Source organism: Mya arenaria, chromosome 13 (assembly GCF_026914265.1).
Source record: "Mya arenaria isolate MELC-2E11 chromosome 13, ASM2691426v1".
Taxonomy (NCBI): domain Eukaryota; kingdom Metazoa; phylum Mollusca; class Bivalvia; order Myida; family Myidae; genus Mya; species Mya arenaria.
The window spans coordinates 43,364,340-43,390,421 of NC_069134.1; the positions used below are offsets into that span (position 1 = coordinate 43,364,340).

Below are 26,082 nucleotides of genomic sequence, written 5' to 3' on the forward strand. Positions count from 1 at the left end.
TCTTCACATATTTTCCTGTCATTGCTAGTATATTTTTATCAGTATTAATCACAACGCGGCATTGTGCATTATAAATATTAAGGGTCAATGCTTTCCTGTCATCATTTCGACGTGCATTAAGACTTATCTTGCATTATTTCGCAAATCCATTTCTCCAGAATTTTCTGATTGCAAATATTACAGGAAAAGGTACATTATAAGGACTGAAAGTATGACGTACTAAAAAGTTGATTATGTTGATATTGTTTATTTTGGCGTATTGTTTAACGCCACAAGTTTGTTTATAATGTACATTGATCATTTGCCCGAGTGTTTCTAAAATATCTAAATGTAAAACAAAACAGCTCATATTTAGCCTAAACAGAACTCGTAACAATATCTACGGTGCTGCGTTAGGGCCATCGCGCCTTCACCGCAAAGGAGCGAAGATGTAAAGGGACGAAGGTGAAAACACAAATGCTAAAACGCTTCGTTTTTTTACTTTCGTACATTTGTACTTTCGCGTCTTTGCCTTCGTGTCTTCGGCCTTTACTTTTGAAGTGGTATATCGAAGGTCCGGCGAGAGTATTAACACATATATAAACAGAAAAATCAGTTGTCAAAATAGTTCATGTTTTCTATATTATTTTTCTATCATCCACAAAATGGTTTTCCCTTCGGTCCTTTTACTCTCTCCTTTGATGTTACTTTAGAGTCTATACCACTAAATCAGATTATCGGGGTACTGTCTTAAAACAAAGTAGACGTTCACATTCCAGCAATTAGAACCCTGCGTCTACGGCTTTATCTTACAAAAAGAAGCAAATGTTTAGCAACAGATTAAGCGAGACAAGCATGGTCTCTGTAATTTGATTGTAAATTTCAGGTCGAAATTATGTAAAGTTTCCAATCTGTCTAGCATGACATAACTGGAACTTACTATGGCTGACAGATACCTCTGGTAATAACATGATGTACCAATGATTAAAATAAGGCTTCTTGGCTTTGATAAGGTGTGATTATTCCAGTTCTTCATCAAGTTGGGATGATTGTGTGGTTTCATGATCATTCCATGGGAATGTTTCATTGACATTTAATGTGAAACTTGTATAGTGTAAACATTTTGCTTGTGATGTATTTGTATTGACTTGTCCTTGGCTTAGTAGGACATTGTAGAAACTATGAATTAGATCGTTAAATTTTCATAACGCAAGAACGAACGTAGTTAATGCTTATCATTATTTTATAATATTACAATGGAAACTACATGTCAAACATTTAACTGAGGTACAAGGCTCAAACCATCATATTATTCACTTAAGGAAAGACACAACATCGTCAATAGTTAATATAGACACATATGACATACATATTAAAACAACGCTTTCAATAAATGACGCGCTACTTAAAATTTGATAGTTAACTTATTGGCTGAATTATTAGTAACCTAATTCACTTTATTTGGTTCTCCTCCAGTGTAAAAAGTAATTGTCCAATACTAGAGGTAACGGATTTGATTTTGCGTACAGAAACTTACAGTGATTGGTCATAGGCCGTCGTAGTTCCTCAGTGTTGCAAGATTCCGTTGTAACATACGTACTATCGCCATTTTCCCTTTTAGTTTGTTTATATTTAAATGAGAATGAAGCATTTATTACTATTTCAGAACTTTTTATTTCAGAACTCTATTGATTTAGATTGTATTCATACAAGGACAATACATTTTGCATGTATTTTATGGCATGTTTTTCATTCATTTAATGTTTTAACGACATACCACATTGCATATGACGGTGCTCTAATGGATTGGATCACCACAGAGTTACTTAACACAATAGGAGACGCGGTGAATTATTTACATTTCATGTTGCTTCCTATTTCAAATTAGTTGCTGTAATGAATTTTATTGATTGTAGTCAAGTGCTTTACTAGGGAGCTAGCAATAGACTGAGCTGTTCAATGGTAGGATATTGATGTTTAAAACATTCAAATATTATAGCTTTTAATGCGCAAATATATAATAGCAATATCTTGAATCTGTGTGTGTTTCATTTTATTGTATTACTTTTATTCGAACTCATGTCAATATGACCCTTTAGTTTTTTAATCAGACACGCATTCTTTCATGACATAAAAAACACAAGCGAACATTGTCTACGTGTTAATGTTGCGTTCTATCTTTTAATACGGATGAAATGAATTAAGCAACAATTTGTTTCTGCTAATACGACAATGAATCCATACTACAAAAAAGATGTCGACTAGTCAGATCAATGTCCGTCATGATTGAAAATGTTTGTTTTTTTATCTTATGGCATAAATGGACACACTGACCAGTAAAAGTTCTTCCTGGGTATTTTACCTCACCAATACCAGATTGCTGCACAATATTGCACAGAACAATACGGCATTCACACAATTGAATTGTCGCAATGCAAACGCGGTTTTGAAGGACGAAAAAAAACAAACTTTGTTTACCAGGGAATACTTTATTGGCTACTAGGCTTGTTGCTGTAGTTTTCATGGAGTTATTTTAAAAAGACAGAAAAGAGTTTTAAAACAATGAAATGCTAGGCCTTCCGACCAAGATGTCGTTTGTTCGAGACACAGCAGGGTCGCATTTCATTAGTATCTCAATAAGGATTTCTTTCCAAGAAATAAGTAAGTAATTAATATCAAATTAAATATGTGTTTTATCTTGAGCAAACATTTATTGATATAAACTAAGAAACATCAAAGCCGTCACCAATGGTATGTATATAGGTCACCTGCAGTCAGTATTAAAGCTTTAAAGAAAATGATTGGTGGCCCTGGACTACTGGTATCTGATTCACAGTAAGCTTAATCATTATCCGCCATTTGAATGTCTTTTAAAAACAGTTTGTTGGTGGTAATCATTATAAGCAGCACAAGCCAGTCTGCAACTTCCGTGCTGGGGTAAAGTATTTGAAGAATATGAGCATGTTAGATGTATGTCGATTGTTTTTGTTACTTGAGACGGAACAGTTATGACTTATAATTATGCCGTGAAAATGCATATTACAAACCATGAACTTAGTTCCTTAAACAACGTATCCATGTGTCCGTACACAAGGTTACAACCGTTTGCTGGTCATCATAATACAGTTTCCATTACCTTGTTTTTCGGGCGTAAAACAGACTTTACAATTGTATCAACATGTATCGTTATTGCACTTAAAACTACAGAGACAAGCAAATATTCAGGTACAAACCCTGCTCAGAGGCACAATTAAAAAGCCCAAAAGACACTGATCGAGGGTCACAAAACGTACAGACACCGTAAATAGATCACACATTCATCAGAATAGTTCTATCAATAAGTGAAGCCTTATCAAACATCTGTCTGACAGAAAATGAAAATCGAGACATAAAAATGTCTCGATTTTACGTGCCACTGTTAACACACGCACTTCAATTCCCTTCTGTGTTCTTGTTATTCTAACCTGCTTTATGACTATAATAGAATTTATTGTCTGCCACTCCAAGTATATTCAATTAAGCACTGCTTTCTTTCTTTTGTTCTGCCCTGCAATATCAGTCACCAATGTGCTTTAAAAACATATAATTAGAAAAAACAACAACATCTTTTACAAATCACAAGGTTATTGTGTGCGAAATCACAAATCTAAGGCGAGGTTCTATGTGCTTTTGATTTGAGAAAACCGTCTGGAAAACAATAAATATTTCTTTCTAAAATATAAACGCAACAAACAGTTAAAATAAATTTATTCATTTATTAATTCATATTTTTTAATCAAAACTATTTAAAAAATGTTTCAATTATTCTATCTAAAAATATTGAATGGAGTTATGGACCAGGTCAGCTTTCGAACGACACTTAGCCAAATACGAAACTTCAACTATTTTCGAAAAAAACGACCTTAAGTAAATGAATGAAAATCACTGTGATTAAAGCTTAAACACTAAATAAGTATTAAATCAATTCCGATTACTTGTTATATTTACATAGGTCCACACCAAATATTTAGAAAGGCACCGACAATAGTCCATACTTTAGTGTAAGGCAAGTTTTGTTTCGGATTGTCAATAATGATTTAGGTTTATTGCGGGACTCAAATGGAATGATACAGTTTGATACAAATACTGCCAGCTTCCGCAAAAGAGTCATATTCTTTTGTTTCGATGTCAGAAGGTGTGTAGTATAAGGCAACTGTTGATCTCAGTTGATACCCTATACTAAATACCAGAACAACACTGAACACTTCCTTTGTGAAAAAAGAACGAAACCATAATCTTCAGAGAATCTGAAACGATAATTGCAAACACTTGTCAAAGATGTGTCTCTTTCTCCAAATTAGTCCCAGATAGTTCCGACGAACTGTTTGTCGTTTCTACTAAATCTGTCAACTGGGCGTCTGAGCCTCGTGAGTAGGCAAGATCATGCTCCTCGAGGGATTTATTTAACGACATTGAAAACTGTGAGAATTCACGAGATTCGTGATGTTCACCCTCCTCCTCTTCAATTGTTTCCGCACACGGTGGCAACTCTTCCTCCCCGTCTGAGCTGTACACGTCATTTTCATCTTCGTCATAAGAAAATGACGTCAGCGCATGAAATGCGTGTATTGCCACGCGATTAACATTGTTTTGCTCACGTTCTTTTTTATATGCTGGCATACTTCGAAAGAAGTCTTCTAAGATACGTTCCTCCTCCAATTCTCTCTGCTCACGTCTTAAATACTTAATAATCATCACAATTATTCCGGCAGAATAAAACACCAAAACAGCAACAATATATAACACTGCGCCGGAGTCTGTTTCTTGGCTGGTTTTGTTGCGTTCACTCTCAACAATGTCAACATACACCGGAAATGACGTATCGTTGATGAGTGAACATCCTCGGATGATGTAGGAGAGAAGGGAGTTTGAAGTTGAGCTGTTTAGACCCGTAACCCGCTCCCTGAAGGGATCACAACCTGCTTGAAGATACAACTGTTTCATAGTTGGAAGTTGCAAACACCCTCTACTACAATTCCGTCAGGCACTGCTTGGTAACACTTACCGCCATAGTACTTGTGTCTGGAAAATGGAAAGAATGTATTTTTAATTGTATGCATATATTATCGACTGTAGAACAATAGAATAATGAACCAATTAATGATTTTGTTGTCTTATTTACTGCCATACACCTGTCCGATAACTCCTGATTTTCATCAACAATAACAAAAAGAACCTTGAAGCTATAGAGGAGACTTAAATAATCCACTTTATATTCATTGTAACTCTGGCAACGTTTTCAGATGACATGAAACTGATTGAATATTGCATTATGTTTAATGACATTGCATATCGTAGCGGTGTATCATTCTCATAAAAGCAATTTGTAATCCAATGTATTGGTAGCCTGCGCTAGCAAAACCAAAGCACATTTTTGCATGCCGCAGTCGCCATTTATAAAACACATCTTAGGTTTCCGGGAAACCTCACGAAAACCGGAAAAGTGTCAAGACTTTCGCGGAAACTTGAAGTGTTCGTTCGTTCGAAGGTTTTCAGGTCATACCGGTCAGAAATGTCATACATTTACCATAACAGAAACAAAAACAAAAATGTAATGCATACTGCAAATTATATGCATAATTTACTAATTAAAAATATATTACTATTAACAATTCAAACAGTACATAAACCACCACCAGCAAAACAAGTTCGAACTAACTATATAACGTTCATATATGGTGCAAATTAGTTGTGTCCCAGAAACAATTCTTTACTGTTAACACAATGATGTCGGTCAGGGATTTCAAACTGTTTGGATATGTTTGATACTCATACTACCGTTTACATTTTCGTTAAAATTATATTTTTTTAAGATTTCTCTTGAAGTTATGCGCACAAACATACATATGTAAAAACACTTTTTAAAATGGTTTAAGATGTCCGATGCTCAATCAAGTTAATTTAGGAAACCTTATGACCCAATATATTTATGTAGCATTTGAAAGGGTTGTTTGTGCAGAGTTAGAATATGTATAAAAAAGGGGTAGCTTCACGTCCGTCTTCAAATCTTTTATCATGTTGAATGCATCTAACACAAACATAATCAGCAAAAACTTTATCGATCGACAATTTCAATCATTTATATTTGAAATCAATAATCAATAAGCAATTCTTTTTCGGGGGCGGTCACCAGGCATCGATGGTTTGTATTATTGCCAATGACAATATATGACAGTAATGGCACGCTTATATGTGTATCGGATATCATCGATGGCTATGGCATAAACGTAAACCATGTGATACAGTGTAGTTTAGTATACTTGTGATTCTCAATGACTTGGTAGCTGGCTTATTTGTGTATCGGATACCTCAATTGGCTGTTGCATAGCCGTAAACCTTATGATACAGTGTAGTTTAGTATACTTGTGATTCTCAATGACTTGATAGCTGGCTTATTTGTGTATCGGATACCTCAGTTGGCTGTGGCATAGCCGTAAACCTTGTGATACTGTGTAGTTTTGTTTTATTGCTAAAAACGTAATGGCAGGCTTATTTGTGTATCGGATACCTCAATTGGCTATGGCATATCCGTAATCCTTTTGATAGAGTGTAGTTTAGTATACTTGTGATTCTCAATGACATGATAGCTGGCTTATTTGTGTATTGGATACCTCAATTGGCTGTTGCATTGCCGTAAACCTTGTGATACAATGTAGTTAAGTATTGTTGCCAATGGTGTAATGGCAGGCTTACTTGTGTATTGGATACCTCAATTTGCTGTGCATATCCGTAAACCTTGTGATACAGTGTAGTTTAGTAATATTGCCAATGACGTAATGGCAGGCTTACTTGTGTATCGGATACCTCAATTGGCTGTGGCATATCCGTAAACCCTGTGATACAGTGTAGTTATCATACCATATGAAAATGCTTATCTTACTGGACAGGAGTTATACAAACTTCAATTGTGCTTGGTATTTGTGCTTATGTGTGTGTCTATCTAAATTTCATTAGCGCATCAGCACAAATCTAGTAATACTTTAGCTAAAATTATCAATGCCTGCATCATGCGACGATGACTGATAATTGTACCGAAAAAAATGACAAAAAATACACACTCGCCATGTTACAGCAAATATTGAGTATTTTATTTAATACAATTCATTTTTATATTTAAACAACTGTGGTCGGATTTGAAAACCGGTATCGAAAGTGAAGTACGACAAAGTATTGCTAATATAAATTTATATTGTGTCATTTGCAAAGACTTGGGCTCGAAGAGGTGTTAAGATTAAGACGTAATTAAACAATATTCAACATTTAGCATTAAAAAGCATGCGAGATCTGTTCTCAACTTCAGAAGCCAAATGATGTTTCTGTTCTTGCAATGCACGGATTTGAGAATTTAATTTTATCTTAATGATTGGTTTATTGTAGTTTCGATTGTATGACTATTGCAACAGTTTTCCTAAACAAAGAATGTACACTCCTTACACAGCTGCTTTAATCATGATTAAACAATGATGGAGCTATATTGTGGACTTGGTCGGATTCATCTAGATTTAAACATTGTGTCGCAAACAAATAAACCAGACTCCCATTGATATACACTTAGAAGTCCATTCTCTCGTTATAACATGATTCGCTGCATTCAATTTATTCTAGAGATAATTCATTGAAAACAATGTCATACGGCATGACTTTATATTATATGTTTATATACTCTGAGAACTACTGTTACAGTAGTTCCAATTAAACAAGAATCTGAATCAGGTGTTGCAGCCTCTGAAATGACAAAGCCATACTCAAAGGACGTAGACTTTGTCTGAGCACCTGAGCCTGTTTAAGCCCGTCAAGGAAGCGGATCTGAATGAGAACTTTTCTTCGTTTTTCTTTTCCGATCAGATATAATCGTACAAAATGAACAAGGAAATACAAATTAATTGCTCAGTTTAGACAAAATCTTTTTTTTTCCTGCAGTTAAACGTTTTATAAAATTTATGAAGAAAAACATTAACCGTATGGTTTGTCGAACGCTCGTTTCTACCCGATTGTAACTGATACTTGTAATATATTTTAAGGAGGACGCAATTCTAAAACAAACCCTTTTACAGCCATTTAAGGTTTCTCGATCATAAAAGAAATATTGACATGTGTATTGCCACGGTTTGACGTCTTGTAAAAGTGCAAGAACCACTACGGCATCGCTTTTTCAGAATCTAGATTAAACGAAACTACAAAGTCAAGTAGCAGAAACTGTTTTAATCAGCCAAGAAAACGTACAAAGTCTGGTTATATGTATTTGAACGTAAACGATAATCAATGGATCTTATCCGTAACTTAAGTTATCTTAAATCTGTATAAAAGTCATAAATGAAGCATATTCGAGTGTTTTATTGCCATAACCCTTTGCTCATCAAGTTCAATTCACGCTGATTTGCAGCAAAATAACGAAACTATGACACTCTTACTCGTATCATAATTTACAAATAAGATCTAAAAAAAGTTTTCTTAATTATATATATATATATCGTAATAATGCAGAAAATTAATCCATGCGTAGTAGTTTGAACATGTTGCTGTTATTGACATGCACATGTTCATCTTATACTGAAATAAATATATCAATCTATCTAAACACTGAATAAGAATCTGTTAACTTTAACATACTTCATATGCACCATTTATTATTTTGTTTGATAAGCTTCTGAAAAATACTAACATACATACATTATGCACACAAATGTTGTCTATTTAGGGTATGATATATCGTTTATCGTACATAAATCATGAAACGAACACATACCCGTTAGTACTTAAAAGTATGCACATTGCTATGTTGTTGTTTGTTTTTTGTTGTTGTTTTTTTCATTTTTAAGTTATTAAAAATGAATCATTTGTGACAATTATCATACAGTTTTAGTTACGTTTTACATCCGTTAAGGTAAGCTTATCAAATGTTCCCATTGCGAAAAGCTGAACTCGCAACACATATGCTGTATCCTTCAGCTCTAAGACAGCACTTATATCTTAGCACTTATGTACTTGTTCATTTACACTTTTTTACCAAAACAAATTATCGGTCGCCATAATAGCATAAAATACTACGATGTATGCCTTTGTCAAAACATAACGACCTTGTAGTTAGCCACTTCGTATTATTTATGTAGTTTTAGCATGGAACGGATAACTTGACAAAAGCTGGGCACACTAAAAAAAAAGTTTACAGCACATACTAATGGCCTGCATGATTGGAAATACGTTTGAGATACCACTTCAGCGGAACCACTTAGTACGAAAACCTATCTACTTATGAGTGGTGTCATATGTAAAAAGGTAGACACTACCGCATCCTTAGTCCATTCTGGACCATTCCCAACTGTTAGATTCCAACAAATGCAAACTTAGTTCGAAGAAAACTTGTTTTAAGTGTGTCGATAATGGAATTAAAACATAAAACATCAATTTCTGCTATCAAATGCCAAGAATACATGTTGTTTACACTCTTCTACTCTGTAGTCCGAACCTGTAAAAGGAAATTTAAATTAGTTCGCAAGATCGTTAATCATATAAATTCTTCGTTTTTTTTCCATCGGAAAGCCCAAAACCTATCCGTCCGCGGACCCTAAACATTGAAGTGATTTGGTATGTCAATAGTTTGTTTACAAAGCCAAGCGAATTGCCATATTTTCTTACACTGTTTTGATCAGCCGAGAGAGTTGCTATCTTTGTATATACTTGTTAACAAGACAAGGGATTTGCTACCTTTTTTATTTGTAACCAAAACAAGATTTTTGCTACCCTTCCTTTCACTGATTTAACCAGCCAAGAGATTTGCTACCCTTCCTTTCACTGATTTAACCAGCCAAGAGATTTGCTACCTTTTTTATATTATTTTACCAAGTCAATATAAGTGTTTCGTTTGCGTAGACTGTATTAACAGTACAAGATATTTCCTACCTTATTTAATACAATATCCCTGTCACGAAATGTCCTATCTTTACACTGTTTTAACCAGCCAAAGGGATTGCTACCTTTGTTAACACTGTCTTACCAATCAAGAGATATTGTTTTCCCAAGCCAAGAAATTTGGTCACCTTTCTTGTACTGATTTACCTTGGCAAAAGATGTGTTTCCTTTCTTCATAATGTTAAACCATGTCAAGAGATTTGCTTCCTTACTTTATAATGTTAAACCATGCCAAGAGATTTGCAATCTTTCTTTGAACTGTTTAAACCAATATAGAGGTATTGATTTTCAAGCCAAAGGATTTGCTTTTCTTTCTTACGCTAAATCAAAAAAGCCAACATACGTTCTACTTTTCTTTAACCTGTTTTAACCAAGCAAGAGGTTTACTACCATTCCTTACATTATTTTAACCAATAAAGAAATGTTGTTTTCCCTAACTAAGATATTTGCTTATTGTCGTACATTGTTTTAACAAGCAAAAAGATTTGCTACCTGACTTAACACTGTTTAACCAAGCAAGAGATTAACTTCCTCTCCTTACACTATTCTAACCAATAAAGAGTGTTTTCCGTAACCAAAATATTTGCTTTCTTTTTTGACATTGTTTTAACCAGCCAATAGATTCGCTACCTAACTATAAACTGTTTGACCACCAAGAGATTAACTACCTTTCCTTACACTATTTTAGCCAATAGGAGTGCTTTCTCTTACCAAGCAATTTGCTTTCTTTTTTGACATTGTTTTAACCAGCCAATTGATTCGCTACCTAACTATACACTGTTTGACCACCAAGAGATTTACTACCTTTATCTCATTTTCGTTTTTTACCAAACCAAAATGTAAAACACACAAGTCGACTGAAATTTTAATTAATATTTTTTTTGCAAAAAAGTTATCATAATCCGCTATCGGTCGGTAATGAAATGGGTTTTCTTTAGAACAAATCAAATTAAGATAGTGAATGATATTGTTTTGGGAATAAGTTCCTGCCTTTTCCAATAGTAATTTATAGGAGTTCTCACAACGTTTACCCTGGGGGAACAAGTTTCAAAGTACGAGTATTGTCAATTAAACTGCTTATATTGTTTCACAAACAAAATAAAACTTTAAATAAAAAAACTTATCCTTTGTTTATACATTAAGTTTAACTCCTGGTTTCCATTTTAATGGTTGTAGATATAAATGGTCCACATGCATTGTTCATTGAATACGTATGATATATGTAAACACGAACCTTGCCAAATGCAATAGATTTTTCAAATGTAACATGTAAATCATAGTGTGGACGGAAGTTCACGACAAGAACCTCCCACTGTGCCCTTCAAAATGCACAATATTGATATATATGAAATATCTCTCATCTCTAGTACATTTGAGCATTTCTGGATTATAACCATTTTACGACATTTTTTCTAGTGTTAATCATACGTATATAATAATGAAAATACCTCATTCACATCCAAAGAGTAATGAAAAAGTTTATGCCGTATCTCAATCTTATTAATATCATATGTCAACGGTCGCTTCATTTCATTAGGCATAGCGTAACGTCGTGAAGCGATTACTGAAAATATGATAGAAATAAGACTGACCCAATCTATGACCAAAGCTTGCACCGATTAAATAATCTGTTTGCACCAAGAAAATAATGACCTCGAAAAATAGAATTAACAAGCCGGTGTGATAATGATGATATAAATACGACAATCACAACTCAACCAGTTGAACATGCTAATTATAAATACATGGTCTGCGCTGATTCATTGATAATAATGCCAAAGGTATGTAATATTTATTATACGAGAGTGGCTCGTTGCGTAGTTGATAAAGAGATGTTTGTGTTAAATGTTCAGTAAGTTATAACGCGTAAATTTATAAAGACAATATGTTTGACGTCATTGTTTTATATACGTATATAGTTTGCATGAGGTCTAAGACTATTTTTAGATACATGGAACTTTAATTATCACCATTCCAATTCAAAACAATATGGAATAACATGAAATCAAAACATAGCCGTTAACATTTAGACAGCAGCAAATTGATTGAAATTGATTATATATTAATTTCGTAAAAATATCCCAAACATGATTTGATTGGTCAATATTTATCCATTCATTACTATTAACCAATCCAATTTGATTTGTAGACATCTTATTTAAATTGTGATACAATGATGTCTAATTGAAATAAAAAAAAATCTAATTACAGTCAATTATAATTTAGATAGCAAAACAGTAGCTTCGTAGCAATAAGTGATTGCTCATAAAAAGTCACCCCATGGTTTGTTTTCATTCAACACTGCAGTTGCACCAGCTCTGTGATATGAATAGTGAATCGGTTGACAAACCAAGCGGGCGTCATAGATAATGTAGAAAACTTATGATGAGCAGATTATTGAAAAAACAATCTGCGTATAATGCCTATGTTTAAATTGTCCTTGACGATAAGGATTTTATCATTTGAAATAATAATTCATTGGTAACTAGAGGGAGAAAGCTGGAGGCCAAATACACCTACTACGAACAGTATCGATCCCAGCAGTTCATACAGCGTTAAAAACGCTGACTCTCCTAATGCCTACTAAGAACCATATCAAAACTCCACACCACAGCCATGCTCATGCACGAACTTTTCTTATGTATAGTATTATGATGATTATGACAACATAAGATCGCAATATATTTACACAATAACAGAAATTAAGAGCAGTCAGATAACACTTCTGAAAGAACTTTGCATTAAAGAAATACAATACATACTGCATACTAACATACTCTTTATAGGTCAAATATATTTAAAATAAAATATTTTTTTCAAACAATAAAGACCCTTGCAGTGTTGTACTTTGTATTCTTTGCGCATCTTCAAAATTTTCACTTCGACTCACACTTGATAACTCAAATTGTTACTTGAGTAACTTGATACATAGTTAAGGTTGAAGATAAATATTAAAAGCATCTAACTAATTTAGCACATCCAAAAACAGCAACGATATTATTACAATTCAATCAAACGTAACTATACCAACCGCTTTATATTAAATTTCAAAAACGAACTTTCCTCTCCAAACTATAGAACGTTGTTTGCAAATAGTGTGAACATGTTTGATATTACAACGAGCAGGCGATGGTCTGTCGCTATATAACAGTAACTGTCAATCTGGTATTCAACTGGGAAAACCCATGTGTGATATTCCGTTACTAATTTAACTAGAAGGAGCGCATTTATCCATGTATCTCTATTTTTAATACACAGATATAAAAGTGCAACGATGGTGCATAAAAAGCCCTGAATAGGATTGGTTTCCAAAACGTTCCATAGTTCAAAATGACCATTGATATATAGTTTTAAACGATTCTATCTTATCCTAATTTAATAAATATATATAATTCATTTCTTGAAAAAAAGGTCTCTAAAATTGTTATATCACTTAAAATTATATTGTAAGTGGAAATTATGTCGACGTTAGGCGAATTCCCGTCTAAACACATTAACATTCCTCGGGCATGTGATACTTCGATAAAAGGGGAGTAGGCGTAATAAATCGTCTGTACAGTGAATTGTCTAATTTTAAGCAAACATGTTTTAGTTCGGCTATGTATTGTATGATGGCAAAGAAACGTTTATATTCTTCAGTTTAAACTACTCATTTAATTCGTCTAAACACAAATGTAATTGCTAATATTTATAACCATCAAACCGTTCGGGGGCAGACATCTCAGTACTGGCGACCATATTGAGAAGCCAAGCGAACGTGTAGCCTGGATGGCCTCACGTCACACGACATTGTGCGTCTCCCTGTTAGTACAAATATGCCAGAAAATCGAGACATTAAGGGCATAAAACCTATGTTTATTAAACGATAATTTGCCCAAGCGTTTTTGTTGGAACAGTGGCAAAAAAAAGGAATTGCTTGACAAAGCGGCGCTCTAATCAATTATTTAGATCCAGGTGATTTCGATAATTATAGTCTCTCCAGTATGACACATGTTATCATACTTTTATTTTTATTTCACAAATCAGATAATTGTTTTATCTTTTTTTTGTGGACAAAAACAATGTTTTAACGATATAGTATACATCAATACCGGAAATAAGATTACGTAACAATTCCACACAGACGCGATGTATTTGATATAACTTGTCATAATTACAACATTTCCATTTTCCAAGTGGGATCAATAGATCAACGCTTTGTCTTGCTCAAAACACAAAGGTTTTGTAACATTTTTAAAACATTTTCGTATAAGCGAGGCAACACATCTAAGCTCACGTATTAATGTTTCAGCGATATTATAACGTTAACAACACATTAAGTAGCAACCATTTCATATTACATAGTTAAATTTAGTATACAACTTTGGTAGACATTTTAGTTAATACTTTCAAATTGATATTTTCACTAGATTCTTATACTAAATATTATTTTTTGTACTTTTGAAAAATAATAAACTACTGTGAAATAGTTTAGTAAGACCGTAGGTTCACGTCAATATTTTATTTTTGTGCCATTTCAGTCCTTTGAGAGTAAATATTTCATGATAAATGTATAGGTCATATAGCCTATACAAAAGGCCGCGTCATTACAAAATGCAAATTGCCACAACACGACCAACGCAAATACGAGGTATAATGAGACGTGATTTTCAATGATGTTTTAGCGTAATGCTCTCTGGTTTCCAGCATTAAAACGGGTATAATACCGTTCCTATTTGGCGCCGATCTTAAGTGCAGAGCCTCGTACAATAATAAAATAATGCATGTATATAAATATATATATGTTTATAAAATATCTTCTGTTCATGGTGGAACAAGCAGTTATTAAGTAAGTGATTTGGTTGTTCTACCAAGCAAAGAGGTTTGCATTATTATTGAAATGTGTTTAATATGATTTCGCCAATAGAAACAAACATTCAATCTGAAAGTCGAATAGCGTTTTAATTAGTGTATATTGCAAAAATGCAATCATAAATCGTTAACCGTCAGTAATGAAATGGTTGTTTTGACAAGACAATCAAATTAAGATCGTGAATGATATTGTTTTCGGAATACGTATTCGCCTTCTCTCATATTTTTTTAATAGGAATTCTTACATCGCAAACCCTGGGGGAAATTTATGAGTATTGTCAACAAGAAAAGGACGGACTATTTGAACTGCCCATGTTCCTTGAACATTGAAAACGTATGCTATAGGAACACACATCTCTGTATACAATGTCAATACTATGAACGGTCAAATGCAATAGAATGTACCATTGTTACATGTAAAATACAGTATGAGCCGATTTACAGAACAAATTATGGTTAATTCAGTTTTGGTTAATTTGCCATTCGAGTTAAATGCAATAGAACTATTTGAAAGATGCAAGTATAGCGTCATAGCCTCTGTTATCATTCAAGTGGTGTCTTAAATCTTGGGAATGCTCATTATAACGCATGTTGTTGTTGTTGTTGTTGTTGCTGTTGTTGTTAATGTCAACATTTTTCAGAAGGCTGTGGACATACCAAGGTTTTGAAATTAAACTATACTAAGTTGGACCTTTAAAATGCACTAGAATGATATGAAATAGCTATCATCTTTAGTAAGCATTTGTTTCAATGAGTTCCTGTGTTAGAACGAGTTTCCAACGTAAATAAAATAATGGTATTAATAATACAAGATCATGTAATGTCAAAGGTTATGCCACATCTCAATCACATTAAAATCATATGGCAACGTTCGCTTCATTTCATTATGCATAGCATAACGTCAAGAAGCAATAACTGGTATAATAATAGTAATTAGACTGGATAAATCTACCACCAAATCCTGCACAGCTATAAAAAGCGTATAATCTTTTTTGCATCAAGAACATAATAACAGAACAAGCAATTGTAATACGGTGATACATATATATACAGCCAGCACAACTGAACCATTTGAATGTGCTTATAACAAATACATGGTCCGCGCAGTTTAGTGTGGAAAATGCCATCGGCATATACATTTATACGATTGTGGGCTATTGCATGGTTTATAATCATCTGTTTATTGAAAATGTGTAGTAAATTATTACGAGATAATAAATGAATATTACCTTTCAGCAAATAACGTTATGGTTTTATAAACTTAATTCTGAGATTTCTTTTTGATTCAAGATTTTTAGATGTAAACTAGGACCCTATAACCATTTCTGTTACATAACCTATGTAAAACATGAAACCAAAAGACAGCCGTTAACGTTCAGACAGCAGCAAATTGTATAACATTCGTTAATTCTTAAGTTTGGACAAAGTTGTACATAAAATGGTGATGGTGTTAGTAGTTTATACTCCGGGTCCCGGCGTTAGTACATCGAAGGGTCCCAGAGTGACAGTTCAACCACCGCACACGTATCCTGTGAGGTTAACAAGTACTAGGTGCATTAACATCTGCAAGGAACTGACAATACATAACATGAATTGATTGTTCACTATATATATGTAAGCATTACTATTAACCACTCAAACTATTATCTGTGAACAACTTATGTAATTTGTTATACAGTTATGTCTTCTTAAAATGAAGACGTCTATTAAATCTAATAACAAATAAAAAATAAAATTATAAACAGATTAAAATAAAAGTTCAGTTTGACCTCCACTTATACTTTTATAATTTATTTGTTTATTTTGTTAAACACGATGACCTGAAAAATGAGCGAGTGCTCAAAATGATGTCAACCCTGTGGTGTGAAATCATATGATACTGCAGTGGCTTCAGCTCTATGACATGAAGAGTGGATTGCTTGGCAGGCACGCGGGCGTCATTGGTAATGTGAACAACTAACAACAAAAATGAAAATACAATGTACGCATTATTCCTGTGGTTCAGTTGTCCTTGGTGATAAAGATTTTATAATTTGATATAATTATTCAGGGGAATTTAGCGCAACAAGACGAGAGGCCAAAACACTTCCTGCAAACCATATTAATGACAAGATTTATCCAAGCAATCCAAAGCTACAGTCCCTAGTAAACCCATCATGTTGTATGTAAGAGCTCTACGTATGTGTTTAGTTTAATGACACTTATTACCGTATAAACCCAAACTAAATCCATTGTACTGTATTTATCAAGCTACCAGCATAACCAAACACGGTCTGTTTACAATGACCCGATGTTAAAAAAGTAATAATAATTGATAATAATAATAATTATTATAAATAATAATAATAATAATAATAATAATAATAATAATAATAATAATAATAATAATAATAAATAACAATAATAATATTAATAATAATGATAATAACAATGATGATGATCATAATTTCGGAAGGTCAGATACATTTAAAATGATGCATGTATCGTATGCTACAACACTTTTAAAACAATAAACATCAACATATTTGTAAGTATTGTATTTTCCTGTTTTCCACAATAGAGGGACTTAACGCGTAGTTTAATCAGCCCAACTGCGTTCGTACCCTGATAATGACATCAATCACGCAATTCATTACACAAATAGTTGATTATTTATATCCAGAATTTTTTAACAAAAACCTAATTTCATTTTAGAAAACCTTACAGTAATTGTTTACACTCATCCTGTAAATGGAACGATCGATCGTAACAGGAAATAGTTTATCATGTTACGTCACAATAACACGGATTTTTTTTAAATTACTTCCAAACACTCTTTAACTTTAAATTGAACCGTTAATGACAACACATCCTTAAACAAATTATAATTTAACACTTTCTAACATTTTGATTAAAAATTTTCGTTGCCTGCCAACACAAACAATAACAAGATAACACTTGCACAATAACAAAACGTGATATTTCGTGCTCCGAACAAATTCGAAGATGTTGCGTTCATCGAAACAGCTATTTCCGAAAGGCTGTTCATTTAGGGAATTAAAGCTAAGGTGTAAATATTACACCTTTCACATGATAACTAAAATTATCGTTTAAGTTTGTGATACCTATTTTAAATCCTTAATCCTTAACTTTTCATAGCATATAAGTAATAAAGCACAGCATCAACATACACTTACAATTATACTACACCTAAATTTTACGTTGCTATGCCAACCGCTTTGAATTGAATCAAACAGTGTGAACATGTTTGGAATTATTACGAGCAGGCGTTTTTCTTTAGATTTATAACAGTTACTGTCAATTTGGTATTCAACTGGGAAAACTCATGCGCAATATTCCAATACTAATTTAACTAGCAAGAGTGCATACATCCGCGTATCTCTCTTTCCAATAAACCACGAGTAATCAAAGCACAAAGAGTGCTGAATGCGACAATACCTTCATTAGAATTGATGGTCGATGATAATAAGATCGTCTTGAAACGAACAAACAACAACACGAAACCCTTGATTTATATGGCATTTGTTGCTACGGATGTAGGTAGTTGCTTAGCACTACATGGGGCTACTAACAAAATATCAAGAGCCTTTGTCTCGTGGATTTAAAGATGTTTCTAGAGATTTAACAATAAGTTACATAATAAATCCTCGAACCCCTGGACCGGTATTCATTAAACTTCTCCAGTCATTTCCTAACTTAAAATATTTCCCTAAGGTAAGTATCTCACTGGTCAAATAAAATATTCAATTTATTTGATACTATCTTAGATATTTTATTTTCATTTGCATATCTTTATGTTCATTAACTTAAACTATTATTATTTTAGGAAGTTACGAAATGACTTAAGGTCTTAATGAATACTAGTCTAGTGGCCTGGCCAGTTTGAATCCAGGTGCATAAATTAATTTGAACAATTTTGGTAAGATCCATTTCATACCAATTATCAATTGTCTGGGCGTGGAGTTTCAGAGAGGATTTCAAAAATTAACTATACAAATATATGGAACACCTGGGACCTCAGGGGCCAGCTTTGACCGCAGGGTCATAATTCTGAATATAAAATGGTAAAGGACCAATACATGAGGCTAAATTCTAAATTTCAAGAGTCTGCGCCTTGCGGTTTCAAAGACGAAGGTTTTTACAACCGAAATATATAGGAATTTCCAGAGCGAGGCCAGTTTTGACCCCATGGTCATAGTTTGAAAACGTTTCATTAGAAAACCTGGAAACCCAGTGGCGGTGCCAGCTTTGAAAAAGGGACATAATTTCAACAATCTTGGTAAACATCCACTGCATGAGGCTACATACCAATTATCATAAGACTTGACCGTGCGGTTTCAAAGAAATTTTTCAATTTTTTTTTCTGCATAAGTATATAAAAAACCAAGGATCCTTTTGGCTGGACCGGCATCAAACCAGGGACGTAATTTGAACAATCTGGATGAAGGACAATTTAAGGCCCAATATTGAACATCAAGGGTCTGTGTCTTGCAATTTTAAGGAAGTAGTTTTTTTAAAAATCACTATTTAACTCTATAGAATAGCAGGGTCCCTTGGAAAGGGGCCGGCTTTGACCCCAGGGACATACATTGTAATTTGTACAAGATTACAAATGCCAGTACATGAGACTCATACCATACATCAAGGGTTTGTGTATTTTGGTACCACTATATAAGTTATAAAAGAACAGGGACCCCTAGTTAAGTGCCACTATCGACCACAAGGCCATACTTTGAACAATTTTGGTAAAGGAAAACTACATGAGGCTATATCGGTTAGTGATAGTGTTTGAAAATCGGACCCCATTTGCTATCGATCATCAAATCGGACCAAGTATTTCGATTTACTATCGGACAATAACCGAAAGTTCATAATATCAGTAAGGAACACATTTTTTATACATAGTATCATCATTTAAATGGTTAAACCTGGAATCAATACGCGTGATGCTATAGTTATGCTTTTTGCAACAGTAAGTAAATTTCCATAATCTTTTTCAAAGTCTTTAATAACTTAACGAAAAAACATAACAACACAACACAAACTTAATAATTGCATATCAATTGCAAAAGCATGTAAAATATTTGTAAACGAACTTGACATTAAACAGCCTGTTATATTTAACATTTCATTAGAATATCTTAATTGCATAAAACTTTCACAAAAAAGTAATTTAGTTAATTATAAACGTTGCCAAACAAGGTTTTAAAAACAGATTAAATCGAGCCGGGATCCCCGGTATTTGCAGGTCGGACCGGACCCGCAACACTATATACAGAGAGGTTATTGAAGAATGTTTTATAAAATATATAAACAATTAAAACATATTTGTAATTATGGGAGAGGTTGTAAGTTTTTAAGCAAAAGTGATTACATTCACGGCATTGGTGAAAGAGACCTCCGTTGTTAAAATTCACAACTAGAAATTAACTAAAAGACAAATTGACATTTACTCGAATTTTACCATAAAAAAACACATTGTTACCGGAAGTAACATTAGCGACATCGATTTTGGACAACCACTATCGATTGTCGCCGACATACCATTGTCAGCGACGATTAATCGATTGTACTCGATAATCGTTTCATCACGAGCTAGTGATCAAGACGAACAAGTGCGTTTACTACAGTTTCTCCCTAAACACAAGATCACACTCTCGCACAACGCCATGTCAATGTAAGTGAGTATATATTTTACAAAGATTGTGAAGAAAGTTATATCATATTTTAAATTAATATAACTTTCTTCACAATCGCCAATCATCTACTAGTGAACGTTGTCAGTAATGTACTGAATTGGTTTATCACAGATCACCGAAATAATGTCTTCGAAGCAATTAATGCACAAAATAACAGTCATCTCCAAATATTAGCCTGACCGTTATTCCTATTCACATAACTCTGACGTCATGCGTAAATAAAGTTAAATAGTACCCTGATTCTCTTGAAAACATATTTCCAAGAAGTATTCGTCTGCAATACGATATGAACATTTTGGAGACTACTAAATCGGTCATATGTACATGTCTTTGTAACAAAATGCGTTCAATTTGCCGTATGCTTAAAATAAGCTGTAATTGGAAACTCTTTTTTCGGAGGATTGACAATTCACTTTCCGCAAACCGATTTTCGTAGAGGAGTGTATTGATACCTTCACTTTAATTTGTGCATAATCATTGGCATTGAAAAATGAAAGTGCTACATGCGTTGAAAGGCTATAGTCGCGTCATGGATAATTTTATATTTTTACAATTATGTTTACAGGCAATAACGATCGAATGAAAACATCGTTTGAATGGCTCAAAACGGTTAGACTAAGACAGTTAACTAGTTTTACGACAGTAACAAATAAATCTAACGTTTTTGTTATGTCTCGCAAGTTGATTGCGGTTAAAGGTTGTTTAAAGGAAACCTGATATTGACTGGGGACGTTTAACTGTTTGCATAATTATCTATAATTATAATTTATTCACATAGATTTATTAAGATTATTCGGCTTGCTTTTATATCTACATTAGCGTATGGCAAAGCAATAGTAGACGGTTGTACAGAATGTCCGTTTTCATTCATTTAACTTTTTCTGGCAAGACATACTTCGATACTGATGCAGCCAAACCTTAAGCTGGTAAAGCTCTTCAATCAATGAATGGCCTACTTTTAATTATGAAAGATACAGTTGTTCCAGTTGAAATTTTTATCAACGTTTTATCTGTTTGATTCATATGTTGTGTCCATACTTGATTATGGATCGGAGGTTTGGGGCTTTAGGAAATATGAGTGCTCGGAAAGAGTGCAAAAACACTTTTAAATGGATACTTAAAGTGAAAAGGTCTACAAATACATTGTCTTTATACCGGAAGCTAGGTCGGTTTCTGATGTATATCGAACGATGTAAAGGATAAAAAGAGATAGATGCAAATCCTAGAGTAGGAAATTGGGCTTCAAATATTCGATATGTTTTACAACATTCACGATTTGATTTCAGATAAATCACGACTTATTACATTAGAATAAGAAATACTAATGTGTAATAGCTTTATTCATGAATTGTCATCCCAAACAAGACGAGTTGCATATGTCTTTGCATTACATTTTTATTCGTTTTTTGTTTTGTTCTGCGGCTGTCTTTTCGCAAATGATTTACCTGGGATCTATATGCAAAAGGCTCCTTTAAAACTGCAATTTTGCTTATATTTCATGTCTCATTCTCTCGCTTTTTGTAGTTTACATATTTTCTGCATTAAATTATCTATTTAACATTCTCACTTCTATATTTACAAATATACACGCTGCTTTATTGGTTACTTTGTTGAGTATTTTTTTCTTTACTTTTTTCTTTTTAGTAGTAAAAAAATCTGTATTTAATACAAAAATAATTTTAAACGCATTATCATGTAATTATGTAACTATGTATTGTTTGATTTAGTGTGTCTTATATATTTGTATTTTATATTTATGTAATGTGACGATGAAATGTTTATGCTTAAGTAAATAATAATGATGGTTCTGTGGAGTTCATAAAAAACAATGTTTACTTAATTCACGACAGTTTGCCCCAGCGCATGTGTTGGAACACTAGTGTGAAACGATTTAATTGATAAAAGCGGCGGTGTTATCAATTATTTAAAGCCATGCTATTAAGATAATTATAGCCCTTCCAGTAAAACACATTTGATCATATGTTGTTATTTTTAAATCGGCGATCTGTTTGTCGACATCATTTTTGAACACTATTGTATATTTTATTTACAGAAACTAAAAATAAAAATGCATATAACCATTTATAACAACAGCAATATATTTGTTTGAATTTGTCCTTATTAAAACATTTCAGTTTTCCAAATGGGACCGATTGAAACGCTTTGCCTTGCTCTCAACAAAATGGTATGGTAACGTATTTTTAGAAATATCTTCGTCGAAGCAACAATAGATACTAACATTTGCTTCATGTTGAAAAAAACAAATACTTTAATTGCGCTGTATAATTTGTTTTGAATATAAAATAAAACGATTTCTAAAACAAATGTATATGGTCTGCATTTTAAAAAGTGAAAAAAGACTGGAACACGAATTCGGTTTTGATTTATCATTCCCTGAAAGATTATCACCTTCATCTGCAAAGTGCTTTTCATGAGTTTTGTTCGGAGTGCTAATCAAATAAACGACCATAAATGGGATTGTTCAAGGAATGCATATGTGCCTTTTCCCATATGAATTTATTGCAATATATTGGAATTGTCGGCGCCGATGAAAATCCTAAAGGATTAATGAACAAGCGACCACAAAAAACACGCATGCAATTGATAGAACTGCATTAGTTAATACAACACAAACTACAGGAACATATTTTAGTAGAGAGAGAGATTCATTTATTTTAATGACAATTAGGTCCTTTCAAAGAAATCATTACATAATTAATAATCACATGACTATTTGTCAGTTCAAATAACGTTTGAAAAAGACCGCCTTTTTTCTTAGATAACATAATGAAAATGTCCATTTCAACCGCACCGCCCAATTAAAACAAATGCGATTTAATGATTCGAGACTCTCTTTGCTAATTAAACGTAAACCTTTTGGTTTCCTGAATTTAAGCAGTTTAAAAACCGACTCTGGTTGACGCCATAATGAATAGCGGGATGACATTTGCTTCTGTTCATGAGAGACGCATTAATTATGAAATTGTTATCCACGGCTTGCTTTCATATTTAATATTTAGAATATATTTAAAATTAAGTACTTCGTGACAAGTTAAAGAGCAAAATCTTGAAATGGACAAGCAGACTTATTACAAAATCCTCTGATCAATACGTTACAAGTAATAATGAGACACTACAACAAAGTGAGCGAGTAGCCTTCTGCCATCCGCTTTTGTACCGGATATTCGATTGTGCCATATGTGTGAGTGTTTACTTTTGTTTTCGTATTAACATTGACTCCCGTATCAAAACGTTTACCAAGAAGGCGGTGCTTTATGTGTGGACAAAAGAACAACGACATTCACTTAAACATTTATGTTTTAAGTTATATTGTTGCTTTTAATTTGATATTAACATTGAGAAACCTAAAAATCAGTAATTACTGTTACAGTTCAGTTACTAAAACGTTATGTGTATCCGAGTCCTGCCTTGCAAATAAACAATAATACACTGTCTAATCATTTTCGCTTTCGGCTGAATTAGGCATTAGGCTATTACCATTAAAAATATTTATAATTTTACAAAATCATAATTTGCACTTCAGTTATTCCATATGTAGTAATAATGGCAACACGAATTAACTATCGTAATTATTTTCCTTTAATCTATATATGTATTGTTTAATCATAAGTATTTGTACATACATGTAAATATATTTACTTATAGACATTGGAATTACATTATCATTGTCTTATAAATCACATGTAATTGAGCCATACAACTATGCTCCATGTATATATGTACATACTCGATCACACTTATAAATATGTCTATGTATATGTATTATGTAATGCCATGTTCAATCTCTTCTTCAAAGGAGGAAATAAAGAATTATCTATTTATTTATCTATCTATCTATCTATCTATCTATCTATCTATCTATCTATCTATCTATCTATCTATCTATCTATCTATCTATCTATCTATCTATCTATCTATCTATCTATCTATCTATCTATCTATCTATCTATCTATCTATATATCTATCTATCTATCTATCTATCTATCTATCTATCTATCTATCTATCTATCTATCTATCTATCTATCTATCTATCTATCTATCTATCTATCTATCTATCTATCTATCTATCTATCTATCTATCTATCTATCTATCTATCTATCTATCTATCTATCTATCTATCTATCTATCTATCTATCTATCTATCTATCTATCTATCTATCTATCTATCTATCTATCTATCTATCTATCTATCTATCTATCTATCTATCTATCTATCTATCTATCTATCTATCTATCTATCTATCTATCTATCTATCTATCTATCTATCTCTCTCTATATTCACATCAAACACTAAAGCCATAATAACGGCATGTGTTCGGCACTAGTGTTATGGCATGAAAATAAAGTGGATTGCTTTGCAAACAAGCGGTCTTCATCATTCATACAAAAAATAAACAAAAAGCAAATTTGACGAGCTTAATATTGAAAATATAATCAGCACATCAAGTCATACCGAGATGTCCTTGACGAGGAAGATATGTAGAATTGAATTCAATACTAAGGTTGCAACTGCAGTGACAAACGCTGAGATGGAAGCACAAGTCATGCTACCAGCCATTTCAATGATATAATGGACATTCTGAATATCCTAGCACTTCCATATGTATATTACTAGCCAAATCACTATTGTGACAAACACGTTAGCAAATACTCCACATATGGCACTATGGACTACAATATAAATGCGACGCCGTTGCAATTACGAACTAAGCACGGTACCACAGTTAGATATAATATCAATAAGTGTATATTTATAAGGAAGAACATTTATTTTACTTTCTTGATTAAGTCCGAAGAAACCGAATTGCAGGAACGTGCAAGAACAAAAATAGCCGTAATATTTGTCAACAGTTAAAGTGACACTCTTATTCAAAATCAATACATACATATGCATGACAAACATAAATTTTGAGTGATACACCTTTAACTACTAACTGAATTATGCATATATGGAAAATATTAATTACTGATAACACTATTGTAACCGTGTATTTAATAGGTGAAAAGGCAAAAGTTTTAAATTATTGGTGAATGCTAAAGGATTTATTGTGATCTTCTATCTCCTCATTAGATAGAAAAAAACGCCCTTTCTGCACATTTCCATAAAATTAAAATCGGTATCCTTCATTAGAACCATTGTTTTAGACATTTAATCATCTTTTTTAGTTATCTTATTTTGGTGTAATTATCTCTGACTAAAATAATGTAATACAAATACTTATTATTTGTACATAACACTGAATAATTCGATATCCCATTTAAATCTCGAAAACATTTAGCAATTTTAGATTCAAGATTTATTTCCGACAAAATGTTTGTTAGACCTGACGCAGAATAACTTCAGTAAGTTATTTTTCGATTCAATTGCAAAGGTTGATTCGGCTTATAGCAAAGTGGGAGAAAATAATTTAAATAAAACGATTTAAAATACCTAACCGATGCTTGGCACATTCGACTACATTTAAATCTTAAATACGTTACGAACCTGTTTTCTTAATTCCAAACAAGGTATCCTTTGCACTACTAGTGGCCGTGTATTCACTGCAAACAGGCGTGTGATTATTGTGGGCAGTCCGTTAG

At 33.0% G+C, this 26,082-nt stretch overlaps 1 protein-coding gene across 1 annotated transcript; it reads right to left on the reverse strand.

The window, feature by feature from the left end:
- Positions 1-3,862: 3,862 nt before the first annotated feature.
- LOC128213221 (uncharacterized) lies at positions 3,863-26,082 on the reverse strand. The gene is made up of 2 exons (XM_052918781.1): positions 25,988-26,082; positions 3,863-5,040 (listed from the first exon to the last, which is right to left on the reverse strand). The coding sequence occupies exon 2, from the start codon at positions 4,960-4,962 to the stop codon at positions 4,291-4,293; it is 672 nt and encodes a 223-aa protein (XP_052774741.1). The 5' UTR covers positions 4,963-5,040; positions 25,988-26,082; the 3' UTR covers positions 3,863-4,290.